Raw genomic sequence first — 15,966 nt, forward strand, 5'->3', positions numbered from 1 at the left:
CATTCTAATGTTTCTGCATTTAACACCTTATAAAAAAGATAACAGCTGTGTCTTTTCTATTGCAGCTATCAACATGGAAATTGGCAGGAACGGGGAAAATATATTTCCTTTCAATCCCTGAAATTTTCAGTTGGATATGTGAATTATTCTAGGAACAATGTATATACTAGAAAGTTTTTTTTTCTTTTTTTCAATTGTAGCATTATACAAACCCACAATATTTTGGTCAATCTTTTTGAAGGTTTCACGCCTTGAGTGTCAACACCTTTGAAGGCGTCCTAAGTATTACATAACTTTTTGAAAATCATATCATAACCCTCAAGCTAGAAAGACAAAATGTAATTCTCAGCTTATCACCCCCTTTTTAGGGTCTCACCCTGTGCAACCCCCCCCCCTCCCCCGTAACAGACCCCGGGTCTTATTTTGAATGTTTATGATTGTATATATGTAGATTTATACATAAAAGTATATTCGTGTACTCGAATACAAAGTTTGATTTATATATCAATACAGTAAGGCAAAATTGGACAGTTTTCAAATCCATGGTAAGGCAAGATTGGACAGGCAAATTTCTGTTTTTTTTTCTTTTTTGTAGGCGAGGCAAAATTACAATCTTGGATTACGGACACAAAAAGTTAAGTCTATAATTTTTTTTCTAGTAAATTTATATCGATAGGGACCACAAATTGTGACAATGTGCCCAACTGAGTGTTTCCGCTTAACGGAGATACAAACGTATCCAAAAACTGCCTCACTGTCCAAAATTGCCTCGCCTCTAAGATATCTTTTTTATTGATGAAATTTGGGAATTTCTAATTCTTATATGATTATGAGACAAACCATTTTTACAGACTTCCCTCTTTTGTAAACATGTTTAGTTTTTGGTCATGAATTATTAATATAGATTTTGTACAAAGGTTTCTAAAAAAAAAAAAAATTCCAAAATTGCCTCACCCTACTATATATAGCCTAATGGTAAAACAACCCCTTTCTTCTCTATACATCATAAAACTTACCGTATTTTCTGGTCTGTACATTCACTGCTGCGTATGCACATAAGTACGTAAAATAAATGTTAACAAAGGAGTGGTTGTCTACTTTTAGGTCTACTTCTGCGATTGAGTGTTTGTACATCAGTGCGCAAATGTAAACAAAGACGTCTTTGTGAGCTTGTGGTTACTCGCTGTGTTGAGAGGGGAATGTCCGCTCCCCTTGTTTCATTTGAAAAACTAAATTCTTCCTTGTAAAAGGTATGTATTCGACTTAGTGTATAATGTACATATTGTTATAACACTTATTAGGGGTCTTTTGTATTTGTACCTTTAAGTGACAGGTATTACCAAGATTTGTTATGGTAGCTCTACATAAATTGCTTCATTGAGGTTATGTGGTTGAAATTGTGCCTAAGATGTGGGATATTCCATGCTATTATAAATACGTTTATTCTTGAGATTACATGCCATCAATTATTATTATTATTATTATTATTATTATTATTATTATTATTATTATTATTATTATTATTAGCTAAGCTACAACCTTAATTGGAAAATCAGGATTCTTGATATTACATGCCATCAATTATTATTATTATTATTATTTTTATTATTATTATTATTATTAGCTAAGCTGCAACCTTAATTGGAAAAGCAGGATGCTGTAACCCCAAGGGCTCCAGCAGGGAAAAAATAGCCCATTGAGGAAAGGGGTTCAAATATAGAATGGTGCTATATTAGTCAGAACATTGAAAGCCACATAAATGATCTTTGCAAATACACTAATTTGAATACCATACACTGGGGGAAATCTCTATTAACTAAGTTACAGATTTTAACAAGAGATACCTGTTTTGCTCCTTTTGTCATAATAGCACATATCATAGGAGCCTCCTTCCACCCCTATGGTTCAGAAAAATACTGACAGATGCCCCATCTGTCAGTGACTTGCTCGAACAGAATAAAGTGCCCATTTTATATTATAAACCTCAGTTATTTATTTTTGATATAGAAATATGCAATGTAACCCTAGCTCTTATTGAACATGTTAATAGTAAGAGGTTTGGGTGTTTGATATATTTAGTCCGATCATTGGAAATGCAAGCCGTGCTGTGATGTGAGTATATTGGCCCCACCTTATGAAAAGGGGACCACGGGCTGTTGCGTTGGCACCGTACGTGAAGCAGCTTTAATCTTGTGAAAATGACAGATCAGGAACACAAAGGATGGACAGGATGATAATGAGATGACGGCAGCTCGATGATAGAGGCTTGATCCCAAGCTCAGTTGAGGGATGCCGCAAAGCAGACAAGGCCTTCCTAAACCCAGTTCTTTTTCTGTCCTAGAGAAATTGATTTTTTCTTATCAAAGGTCCGAACCGGACAATATCCGGTGCCAGTTTAGTATGTGGCCTACCTTTCGAATATGGCCGACGAAATTCTATCTGTTTTAGTATGTGGCCTAACCCAACCTAACCTAACCTTACCTTACCTTACCTAACCTTACCTTACTTTACCTTACCTTACCTTAGCTTACCTAACCTTACCTTATCTTACCTTACCTAACAAGCCAGGTAGGCCACATGCTAAACCAGAATAAAAAAGGGGAGGCCACATACTAAACCGGCACCCAAGATCCAATTAGGGAATTTAATGGAAGGCAAGTCCATGTTCGAACAGATGCTGGAGCGCGAAGCTACAACTCCCCACCTGTGTTAAGTGTGTGTTCACTTCTTTAAGTTTCTATAATTGATAATTAACTCCAAAATACTACACTGGCTAACGCTCGTAGCTAAACATAGTCCGCTTGCGGGAAAATGGGAGCAGTGAGGTAATGTTTAATTGCGAGCGAAGTGAGCATGGCAGAGAAAAAACCAATAAATAATTATCTTAATTAAGTGAAGAAGTATTTGTAATACGATAAATAGTTACAAACGACACCTTAGAAAATGAGGTGGAAAGCCTCGTTATCTATGCGTCTAAAAGTCTTGGCAAGCAAAAGCTCCAGTGATTTGACAGTGTATCAATACTGTTACTCAGTTTTGATTACGGTAAAGGTTTTTTTATGACGATGACTGACGGAAAGTTAATTTATCCATACCTTTTCAGTTATGGTAGTCGACCCACCATAACTCAAAAACTATGGATTTCCTCCAGGAATCATCGAAAAAATTTCAAGACACCACAAAATACATTAAAACCAGTCTTATTTTCTACTAACCGTTCATTGCACCATTCTATAATTTTACCAGGAAAGGAAATAAATAAACTTTATGAGAAGTAATAAATGATTATAATAAAATATTTTAAAAACAGTAACATTGAAACTTATCTTTCATGTATAAACTAAAAAGAGACTTATGTCAGCCTGTTCAACATAAAAGCATTTGCAGCAAGTTTGAATCTTTGAAGTTTTTCTGGTTCAACTATAGCAAATGATTAGGAAGATCATTCCACAACCTGGTCACAGGCTATCAGTTCAGTGTATCCATTAGGTTAGGCTAAGAAGTGCATGTTGTTTGACACAGGATCACTGTCCTGAATTAATTTTTTTCATTACAGGATACCAGTCCGGGAGTATTTGTATACTGTACATGCCAAATTAATGTGGACTTGGGAGTACTTTCCAGTCAGGAATGTATGTATTCCAGCTCAGGAAGTATACATAGCCATTATGGAAGGAATCTACTACGACAAAGTTACTTTCACAATGTTTCCATCTACCGTTTAAGAAGTAAGATAATTAAAGAAACTGTAGGAATCAGCTGTTCCCTTAACCTGAACTACAAAACAAAGATTCGTCTGTCTCCGACATCAAGTACCAGTTTCAAGCTGAAATTAGACATAGAATATTAGCTTAGTCCTGTGATACACAATAGTATTACCCTATGCCAAGGTTTGTATTGTTATGTTTAGGCTAGTCTTGAGTTAGTTAATTGTCCTAATGTGAATGGTACCCTGAGAATGCTAGTCAGGGCAATTGGTTTACAGTAGCAGTAAAAAGAGAAATAACATTACTGTACTTTATATATGGTGACAATGGTATGGGATATATTTATCTGTTATAGATTGATATATCCACTCCTATGTCCTAAAGTTGTCTATGAAGCCATTATGTCTATTTATTTTTAGGTATCATAGCCTAGCTTATGGTGATTATGTTATGCTAGCCTAAGGTGCCACACTATTAGCCCATTGTATTGTAACCTATTTCAATTATTTTACCAGTGATCTTTAACATGGCCAACAAAATGAAGTGTGATATAGATAGACAAGACCTTAAGGATAATTTGTTGTCTATCATGTATAAGCAGAACTGTGTAATGCAACAGATGTGTGATCAGCTTATCGACATGAAAAGGGAAATATCAAGTATATCAAACTCTGCTCTTGTAACTTACACACCATTCAATTCTAACAGAGTAAACACATCTGATATTAACCCATTTATTACAGTAGATAGAGAAGATATAATGAAATCACATAATAACTCAGCTTCATTAGTGACCCATAATTTATCAAATAATACACAGCCAATAGTTCCCAGCAATCCATTTCAGGGAAGTAACACAGGCACTAACTCACTTATTCCGGTAGGTAACCTGAATAACTCCATTGATAATCATTTTAAAAAATTTATCTTAAAACCTAAGGATATTGTGATGTTGAAGTTGTCAGAATTACAAGGTATTGGTACTGAAAATAGAATAGCTAGATTTTTCAGTCTAGTAGAATTGTGTGCTTCTGCAGATATTGATAGGATCCAAGTAGTACTCGCTAGAGTAGAACAAGAAATTGCAACGCTGTTAACTGCTGAAATGGGCAAAATGGGAAATAACATATCTTGGAGTCAGTTTAAGGATATACTGAATCAGTTTAAGGACACACAGAATCACCACTTTGCTTGTTCAGCTAATATTTTACAGGCTTGGCAGGAAATTGAGCTTGAACATTACAGTATAGATGAAGACCCTAGAGCATTTGTTGATAGAATGAAATGTAAAGTGGCTGCTTTGGAAAGGAAATTTCCCAAGAATTCCCTTCCCAAAGCTGACAGTCTTTTGAAAAGGAAGTTGTATAGCAGACTTAATAGTATATCCCAAAAAAGAATCAAGGATTTCCTTGATGATAGAATACCTTTAGAAAGATTCATTGAACTTGTTGAATATGAGCATCATCTTGCTACCATTAGTGATGCAACCCAATATTGAGTTTTTCCTGTTAATCATTCCAATTCCCATCCACAACCTGTACTAAATAGTAATACGCTTACTACAACAGAATTGCAAGATCTGGAGAAGCAAGTTAGTGATTTGTCCAATGAATTAAAGAAATATAAGAAAAAGAAAAACAAACAGTATTGTGCTTACTGTAAGGTCAGAGATCACAAACTTTCTGAATGTCCACGTAGCCCTCCAAGAAGTGTTTATTTTGATTGTCACAAACCAAATTGTAAAAGAGGTTCAGCAAAGTGTCCAGGTCCTGTTAAGTATGAATGACCAAATGCAAGGATCAGATCTCATCAGTTTGATAATAGACAGTGTAATGTGCTGTGCCTTAATTGATACTGGTAGTTAAGTATGTGTAGCACAGAAGTGGCTTATAGAAACTTTAAGTTTACATGGTAATAAAATGAGAAATACTGTACACAACAACTTGCTGGAGTAACTCAGCATGTTCTCTATATGCTTGGTCCAGTATATTTGGATGTTCACATTGGTTCCAGGGTGGATACCCATTTATTTTCTGTTGTGCCAGGTGGTTACTGGACACCGACTTATTGATAGGAGTTGATCTGATTAGTTTTGTAACTTTGCACCAATAACATGGGATGATGCAAAAAAAAAAAAAAAAAAAATATTTGTGATAGATTTTTTTATCCAGTAAGATATCTTAGTCCTGGACCTTCTAATAATAGGGTCAGGAGATTAGGGTACCTCAACCTAATGAACCTCATAAAACTCAGGTTAGACTTAATAAGAAACTTATTCTACCTCAACATACAGCTGGATTTTCCCGTTACCTGTAGATGTACCTCCTACCACCTTGTGCTGTAATGACAGAAATGCTTCATTTAACTGAATGGTAATTCCATTTACGATTTTTATACTTAATAAACGAATTGGTTTTCATCTCATCAAAATGTTATGTTAGCCACACGTAGTTGAGATGGTGTAGGATCGAGTGTGCATATGCCGAGGTAGAGAGGCGTAACAAAGGAGTAGTTGTGTCTATGGTCGAGAGTTTGTGATCGAGTGCCAAGGTAAACAGAGGCGTAGTTGTGTGAGCCTCGGGCGTAGCTGCGCTAGGTAAGCTCAGAGCGCACTCTTCGAGCCGACAGCGACCAGTGTAGAGGGGAAACGGTGTTGCTCCCCCTTATTATTATGTGAAATTCTTACCTTCTCCCTTGTAAAAGGTATGCACTTGTTCTTGTTATCATGTATGTGTTGTAATAACACTTGACATTGTCTGTTGTGGTTATCTTTTTCTTCAAATGTATCAAATAAAGTACAATAATTTTGCCAGTATTGAAACTGCTTTATGCTGTGCTTGCATGTGGTTGGAACTGTGCCACCAACCGTAAGTTAAGATTTGTAATATTATTCTCAGATTTATCAAGTTAGTCTTTGAGTTGCCAGGCTAACTGTGCAGTGTAACCAGTAGGTTAGGTATGAGTACAGTGTAGCCTAGGCTACGAATTGTCTGTTGTTTGACATAGGATCGCTGTCCTAAACGAAGACTTTGTATTACAGGGTACCAGTTTGGAGTACCGAGTATGTACTAAGCTTTTTGTAAGAATAAAAAGACCCCCGGGAAACAGCCTTTCCCTCAACCTCCACTGCAAATGAAGACCTGTCCTTCTCCACAGCAAGAGTCAAGTTACCTTAAGATTGTCCTAAATTGAATGGTGCCTCCGAACTTAGGTAAGGACAATTGACGAAGGTAAGAGTTTAGTGAAAAGTCCTGTGTGAAACGGCATGACATATGGTGACAGCGGTGTAGGATGTATTTATCTTATATAGATTAATTTATCCATTCCTACGTCCTAAAGTAGCCACGAAACCATTAGGACCATTTATTTTTTATATATTTATATGATAGCCTAACCTAGGGTGAACTGATTAGGTCTATATCATCCTAGCCTAAGGTACTGTACTATTAGTGTATTTAGTTTTATTGCTTCGTGTGCTGACTATTTTGCTGGTGTTTCTGTATAACATGGCTCAGAAAATGGAAGGTGAGGTTGAAACAGAAGATTTATATGATAATCTTTTGTCTGCCATGGATAACCAAAGTAGTCAAATGCAACAAATGTGAGAACAACTTGTTGACATGAAAAGAGAAATATCTAGTTTGTCAAATGCTTTACCTGTCACTTCCACCCCATTCAATTCTAACAGAGCTGACACATCTGACATTAACCCATTTGTTACAGTAGACAGAGCGGACATAACGCCAACATCAGTATTGACACATAATTTGCCAATTAGTACACAGCCTGTAGGGCCTAATGATCCAGTTCAGGGTAGTAACACCATTAATAACCCAGTTATTCGGGTAGGTAATGTGCATGACCCTATTGGTAATCAGTCTAAGGGATTTTGCTTAAAACCCAAGGATATTTTGATGTTGAAATTGTCAGATTTGCAAGGTATTGGAACTGATAATAGACTGGCTAGGTTTTTCTGTCAAGTAGAGTTCTGTGTTTCTGCAGATATGGATAGGATCCAAGTAGCACTTACCAGAGTAGATCAAGAAATTGCAACGCTAATAACGGCTGAAATGGCCAAAAGGGGAAATATCTTGGAGTCAAATTAAGGACTTTCTGAATCACCAATTTGCCTGTTCAGTTAATATTACCCAGTCTTGGCAAGAAATAGAGATGGAACGGTACAGTGTAGATGAAGCCCCCAGAACATTTGTTAACAGAATGAAATGTAAATTATCTGCCTTTGCATTGAAATTCCCTAAGGATACCTTGCCAAAAGCTGACAATCTTGTGAAAAGGAAGTTGTATAGTGGATTTGACGGTAGATCCCAAGAACGACTCGTTGACTTCCTTGATGATGGGATACCTTTGGAAAGATTCATTGAACTAGTTGAGTATGAGTATCATTTAGCGATAATAAGTGGAACCGTTACCCAACGTAGAGTTTTACCTGTTCATAATTCCAATTCCCTTCCAACACCTGCAGTAAATAGTAGTGCACAAACCACATCAAAATTGGAGGATCTAGAGAAGCAGATTAGTGAGTTGTCCAACCAATTAAAAAGATTAGGTAAGAAAAAGGGAAACAATCAGTATGGTGCTTACTGTAAGGTTAGAGATCACAAGCTTTCTGAATGTCCACATAATCCTCCGAGAGGTGTTTGTTTTGATTGCCACAGACCTGATTGTAAAAGAGGTTCAGCACAGTGCCCAGGTCCTGTCCGAAATGAGTGACTAACGGCCAGTCACAGGTCTCCTATCAATTTGATGATAAATCATGTAATGTGCCATGCCTTAATTGATACTGGTAGTGAAGTATGTGTAGCACAGAAGAGGCTTATAGAAAGTTTAGGTTTCCATTGTAATCAATTGAGGAATATCCCACAACTTACTGGAGTAACTCTGCATGTTCTCCCTGTTCTTGGTACGGTGGTGTATTTGGACGTTCTTATTGGTTCCAGGGTGATTACCCATTTATTTTCTGTGGTGCCAGATGGTTATTTGGACACAGACCTATTGTTAGGAGCAGATTTGATTAGGTCCGCACCGATGACACGGGATGATGCAAAGAAAATAATTGTTTGGGATAGATTTATTTATCCGGTAAGGTATTTGAGACCCAGACCATCTAACAAAAGGGTCAGGCAGATTAAGGTACTTCAACCTAATAAACCTCAAAAAGCTCAGATTAGACTTAGAAAGAAACTTATTCTACCCCAGTTTACTGCTGGTATTTACCCATTAGCTGTAAATGAACCTCCTAACACATTGTTAGAATTTGTACCTGAAGTTAAAGTGTGTCAAACCCAATCTGTGTTGTGCCTTAAGGTTAATGATGCTCAGGAAGTGTTATTACCATTGGTAAATAATACGAAAGCTAGGATGACGATGAAGGTTGGAACTTTATTAGGTTGTTATAGGATAATCAGTGAAGATGATATTGATCAGCCAGATCCAAAGTGCCGGACAACTAGAATTAAGAGTGATTTAGTTCCTCCAGGTGTTGATGTTAGCATCCAATCAGGCAATATTAGAGAAGAAATGATTAAATATTTGTATTCTCAACAAGATAATTCCCATCTTAATGCTGATCAACAGGCAGAATTAAGTGACATGTTAGTTGCAAATCACTCCATATTCATTCTTGAAGAAAAAGAATTGGGAAAGTTTAAAGATTTTCAAGCTCATATTGCAGTAAGTGATCCACATCCAGTTAGATCTCCCATGTATCGATACCCAGAAAAGGCCAAAACTCTTATTTCCACCATGTTAGAGGATATGGAAGAAAGAGGGATAATAGAACCATCTAATGCAGCATGGTTAAGCCCAATTGTTCTTGTAAGGAAACCCGATCACACTCAAAGGATGTGCCTCGATTACCGTAAAGTCAACACACACCTCCAGGTTGATATTCACCCTTTACCTAGATTAGAGGAAATAGAAGATACAGCTGCAGGAAACCATTATTATGCTTCTTTAGATATGAAAGATGCATATTATCAAGTGGAATTAGATAAAGAGAGCAGGGATTTAACAACTTTTAGTGATGGAGTTTCACTTTATAGATTGAAACGCCTTCCTTTTGGATTAAGTTGCAGTCCAGCTATATTTTCACGTATCATGTCTAATATCTTGGCTCCTCTTATTAAGAAAGTGTGGGTTAAGAATTACTTAGATGATATAGTTGTTTGGGCTCCCAGTTTTCCCATCTTGTTAAAAAGGTTAGAGCAACTATTCAAACTTTTCAGTGACAAAGGAGTGAAGCTAAACCTAAAGAAATGTCAGATAGGCCAAAAGGAAATAAAGTTTTTAGGTCATATAATCTCCAAGGACGGTTGTAGACCATGTCCAGACAATATCAGTGCAATCAAAGGCATGAAACCACCTACCAATGTTAATCAAACTAGGAGATTTCTGGGAATGTGTGGGTTTTACAGGAAACACATTAAGGATTATGCTAAAATAGCTGTGCCCATGACTAATCTCTTAAGAGAGAAAGAACCCTTCTTGTAGACAAAGAATTGTCAGTCCAGCTTTGAACAAATGAAACAAGTATTAGTCACTACTCCAGTGTTAGTAAAGGCTCAAATGACTAAACCCTTTGAATTATTTACTGACGCTAGTTTAGATCATGTAGGTGCGGTTTTGATGCAGAGACAAGAGGATCAGTTGAAACCTGTTGGATATTTCTCTACGAAACTGAAGCCAATTGAGCAGCGCTACAGTACCACTGACAGAGAAGCACTTGACAGAGAAGCACTTGCTATTGTCTTAGCATGTCGTAGGTTTCATCATTTTCTTTGGGGTGTTCCATTTACCATTCACACAGATCATCAGCCTCTAGTATCAGTGTTCAAGAGAAAGACTAAATCACCTAGAATGAGCAGGTGGGTAATTGAAATGCAGGATTACTGGTTCAAGGTAGAATATCAGCCAGGTAAAAATAATCAGGTGGCAGATCAACTAAGTAGACCAGTTAGAGCAGTTTTTCATCAGAGTAGGGACGATTATCTCTGTCTGAGCAAGGATGAGTTTAAAGAAAAGCAGTTAGAGGAACCAAGGTGGGCTGAGTTAATAACCTTTCTAGAGGGTGGCAAATTACCACGTAAGAGGTTCCCTAGAGCTTTGATTACACAGTTCCTGCTGTACGAAGGCTTATATCTCAGTGCAGATAAAGTTGATAACTCCATTCAGCTGAGATTAATAGTTCCTAGGGATTTAACCAAGGCAGCTTTGAAGTTCGGTCATGAATCGTTGTCAGGTCACTTAGGAATACGCAAAACAATTGATGCTATTGAAAACTTATTTTATTGGCCTTCATTGCGATCTGATGTTACCAAATATGTAAGTGAATGTGTCATGTGTCAAAAACATAAAGCTAGTAGTTCTTTACAACAACAGTTTCAGGAATTGCCTCCAGTAACTAAACCTTTAGAGAGAATCAGTCTTGATTTAACAGATATGTTATCTGGTGCAAATGGTTATAGATATGTATTGACTGTTATTGATCATTATAGCCGGTATGTTAAGTTCTATCCCTTGCGAAGTAGTCTACAGAGGAGGTAAGCAAAAACTTCCTTATGTATCTGAATGACTTTGGTGTACCTATGACTGTCATTCTGGATAATGGTGCTGAATTCACTTCAAATCAATTTAGAAAATTATGTCGCGAACATAAGATCAATGCAGGTTATATTACCCCATATCATCCACAAGGAAACAGTGTTAGTGAAAGGATGCATAGAACCATGAAAACCGTACTAAATGTGATGTGCAAAGGACATCCTTATCAATGGCCAAAGTACTTAGGTGAAACCCAGCGTGTGCTCAATTCTGCGGTACATACCACTCTTGGTGAACAACCTCATTATGTATTTTTCTCTCGCAGGGCACCTAGGCAAGTAACTAGTGTGTTAACCACAATAAATGATGGTGTAGAAGAGACTTCTATCGCAAAAGCACATGAAATAATTCAGAAAACTCATAGAGATGGCCAGCAGGTATCGAGCAATAGCCAATCAAAAGAGGAAGAATGAGAAAGTGGATGAAACCTGTCTCGTATGGGTTAAAAATGAAATTGTGATTCCCAGCACAAGTAAGAAACTAAACCCAAGATGGTCTGGTCCTTATGTAGTAACCAAAGTGTTTAGGGATGGTGCTAAATATGAGTTAAAAAACTTGTTCGACCACACCATTATTGAACGTGCTGCTGACAAAGTAAAACCTTTTGTAGGACAATAACAGTGGTTAGTAAAAATGCAGGAAATGGATATTATCAATCTGGATGTGAACGAAAGAGTACAAACCAGAGGTGCTTACAATATTGTTCCTCCCTCTAGATTAATTGAGGAAATTTGAGATCATATTTTTTATACGGTATTTTGTATTTTTGTACTTTTATATGGAAATGTATTTTATTCTGTGCCTTAGCATTGTTCATGCATATAACAATTATGTTAATTTCCAAGTGTCTTTATGGGTTATGTTCATAGATTATGGATCTGATAATAACACTTCGTTACCATGAACTTGTACTCGGTTGAGGTTGTGTATCAAGAGTAACCCCATCCAAAAGCTTTACAAACTCTGGTGGAGTTGTTCAAGTTTTGTAACTGATGTGTAAGTTAGTCATTAGGATGCTTTAAGAGGTATATTATCTTCAAAGGTACTTTTCTCCTGCTTAGGGTTATTGAGTGCATGAGACTGAATGACATGAAGAGGTTGTTTGTAAGAAAAATAATCCTAAGTGATTATACCCTTAATGAGGAGTGACTGGGTCTTAATTGAATTTAAGATCACTCTTACATAGGTGTTTTAACTTGGTAAGGTTATTAGGATGGTTAGGCAGAAACGCGCCTTAAGGGTGGCGTCCCACAACTTGCTCTGTATGTCTGACAGCAGACCTTGAAGATTAAATGTTGCGGCCTATATCCGGCTGAGAGATGGCTACTATTCATGGCGCATAAAACTTGTTGTTGTTAGATCTGTTTTCTACCCTAGGTTTTGCAGTTAGTTGATAGTTCTTGATAAATGAAAACCAATTTCCGTAGGGGTAAAGTGATGTAATGACAGAAATGCTTCATTTAACTGAATGGTAATTCCATTTACGATTTTTAGACTTGATAAACGAATTGGTTTTCATCTCATCAAAATGTTATGTTAGCCACACGTAGTTGAGATGGTGTAGGATCGAGTGTGCATACGCCGAGGTAGAGAGGCGTAACAAAGGAGTAGTTGTGTCTATGGTCGAGAGTTTGTGATTGAGTGCCAAGGTAAACAGAGGCGTAGTTGTGTGAGCCTCGGGCGTAGCTGCGCTAGGTAAGCTCAGAGCGCACTCTTCGAGCCGACAGCGACCAGTGTAGAGGGGAAACGGTGTTGCTCCCCCTTATTATTATGTGAAATTCTTACCTTCTCCCTTGTAAAAGGTATGCACTTGTCCTTGTTATCATGTATGTGTTGTAATGAGAAAGTGGATGAAAACTGTCTCGTATGGGTTAAAAATGAAATTGTGATTCCCAGCACAAGTAAGAAACTAAACCCAAGATGGTCTGGTCCTTATGTAGTAACCAAAGTGTTTAGGGATGGTGCTAAATATGAGTTAAAAAACTTGTTCGACCACACCATTATTGAACGTGCTGCTGACAAAGTAAAACCTTTTGTAGGACAAGAACAGTGGTTAGTAAAAATGCAGGAAATGGATATTATCAATCTGGATGTGAACGAAAGAGTACAAACCAGAGGTGCTTACAATATTGTTCCTCCCTCTAGATTAATTGAGGAAATTTGAGATCATATTTTTTATACGGTATTTTGTATTTTTGTACTTTTATATGGAAATGTATTTTATTCTGTGCCTTAGCATTGTTCATGCATATAACAATTATGTTAATTTCCAAGTGTCTTTATGGGTTATGTTCATAGATTATGGATCTGATAATAACACTTCGTTACCATGAACTTGTACTCGGTTGAGGTTGTGTATCAAGAGTAACCCCATCCAAAAGCTTTACAAACTCTGGTGGAGTTGTTCAAGTTTTGTAACTGATGTGTAAGTTAGTCATTAGGATGCTTTAAGAGGTATATTATCTTCAAAGGTACTTTTCTCCTGCTTAGGGTTATTGAGTGCATGAGACTGAATGACATGAAGAGGTTGTTTGTAAGAAAAATAATCCTAAGTGATTATACCCTTAATGAGGAGTGACTGGGTCTTAATTGAATTTAAGATCACTCTTACATAGGTGTTTTAACTTGGTAAGGTTATTAGGATGGTTAGGCAGAAACGCGCCTTAAGGGTGGCGTCCCACAACTTGCTCTGTATGTCTGACAGCAGACCTTGAAGATTAAATGTTGCGGCCTATATCCGGCTGAGAGATGGCTACTATTCATGGCGCATAAAACTTGTTGTTGTTAGATCTGTTTTCTACCCTAGGTTTTGCAGTTAGTTGATAGTTCTTGATAAATGAAAACCAATTTCCGTAGGGGTAAAGTGATGTAATGACAGAAATGCTTCATTTAACTGAATGGTAATTCCATTTACGATTTTTAGACTTGATAAACGAATTGGTTTTCATCTCATCAAAATGTTATGTTAGCCACACGTAGTTGAGATGGTGTAGGATCGAGTGTGCATACGCCGAGGTAGAGAGGCGTAACAAAGGAGTAGTTGTGTCTATGGTCGAGAGTTTGTGATTGAGTGCCAAGGTAAACAGAGGCGTAGTTGTGTGAGCCTCGGGCGTAGCTGCGCTAGGTAAGCTCAGAGCGCACTCTTCGAGCCGACAGCGACCAGTGTAGAGGGGAAACGGTGTTGCTCCCCCTTATTATTATGTGAAATTCTTACCTTCTCCCTTGTAAAAGGTATGCACTTGTCCTTGTTATCATGTATGTGTTGTAATGAGAAAGTGGATGAAAACTGTCTCGTATGGGTTAAAAATGAAATTGTGATTCCCAGCACAAGTAAGAAACTAAACCCAAGATGGTCTGGTCCTTATGTAGTAACCAAAGTGTTTAGGGATGGTGCTAAATATGAGTTAAAAAACTTGTTCGACCACACCATTATTGAACGTGCTGCTGACAAAGTAAAACCTTTTGTAGGACAAGAACAGTGGTTAGTAAAAATGCAGGAAATGGATATTATCAATCTGGATGTGAACGAAAGAGTACAAACCAGAGGTGCTTACAATATTGTTCCTCCCTCTAGATTAATTGAGGAAATTTGAGATCATATTTTTTATACGGTATTTTGTATTTTTGTACTTTTATATGGAAATGTATTTTATTCTGTGCCTTAGCATTGTTCATGCATATAACAATTATGTTAATTTCCAAGTGTCTTTATGGGTTATGTTCATAGATTATGGATCTGATAATAACACTTCGTTACCATGAACTTGTACTCGGTTGAGGTTGTGTATCAAGAGTAACCCCATCCAAAAGCTTTACAAACTCTGGTGGAGTTGTTCAAGTTTTGTAACTGATGTGTAAGTTAGTCATTAGGATGCTTTAAGAGGTATATTATCTTCAAAGGTACTTTTCTCCTGCTTAGGGTTATTGAGTGCATGAGACTGAATGACATGAAGAGGTTGTTTGTAAGAAAAATAATCCTAAGTGATTATACCCTTAATGAGGAGTGACTGGGTCTTAATTGAATTTAAGATCACTCTTACATAGGTGTTTTAACTTGGTAAGGTTATTAGGATGGTTAGGCAGAAACGCGCCTTAAGGGTGGCGTCCCACAACTTGCTCTGTATGTCTGACAGCAGACCTTGAAGATTAAATGTTGCGGCCTATATCCGGCTGAGAGATGGCTACTATTCATGGCGCATAAAACTTGTTGTTGTTAGATCTGTTTTCTACCCTAGGTTTTGCAGTTAGTTGATAGTTCTTGATAAATGAAAACCAATTTCCGTAGGGGTAAAGTGATGTAATGACAGAAATGCTTCATTTAACTGAATGGTAATTCCATTTACGATTTTTAGACTTGATAAACGAATTGGTTTTCATCTCATCAAAATGTTATGTTAGCCACACGTAGTTGAGATGGTGTAGGATCGAGTGTGCATACGCCGAGGTAGAGAGGCGTAACAAAGGAGTAGTTGTGTCTATGGTCGAGAGTTTGTGATTGAGTGCCAAGGTAAACAGAGGCGTAGTTGTGTGAGCCTCGGGCGTAGCTGCGCTAGGTAAGCTCAGAGCGCACTCTTCGAGCCGACAGCGACCAGTGTAGAGGGGAAACGGTGTTGCTCCCCCTTATTATTATGTGAAATTC

At 37.4% G+C, this 15,966-nt stretch overlaps 1 protein-coding gene across 1 annotated transcript; it reads left to right on the forward strand.

Moving 5' to 3' along the window:
* The first annotated feature begins 1,144 nt into the window (after positions 1–1,144).
* Positions 1,145–6,763, forward strand: LOC137618159 (uncharacterized). The gene is made up of 2 exons (XM_068348205.1): positions 1,145–1,250; positions 3,557–6,763. Exon 2 carries the CDS (start codon positions 4,234–4,236, stop codon positions 5,203–5,205), a length of 972 nt encoding a protein of 323 aa, XP_068204306.1. The 5' UTR covers positions 1,145–1,250; positions 3,557–4,233; the 3' UTR covers positions 5,206–6,763.
* Positions 6,764–15,966: the final 9,203 nt, after the last annotated feature.

The sequence above is a fragment of the Palaemon carinicauda genome, chromosome 24 (assembly GCF_036898095.1).
Source record: "Palaemon carinicauda isolate YSFRI2023 chromosome 24, ASM3689809v2, whole genome shotgun sequence".
Lineage (NCBI taxonomy): Eukaryota > Metazoa > Arthropoda > Malacostraca > Decapoda > Palaemonidae > Palaemon > Palaemon carinicauda.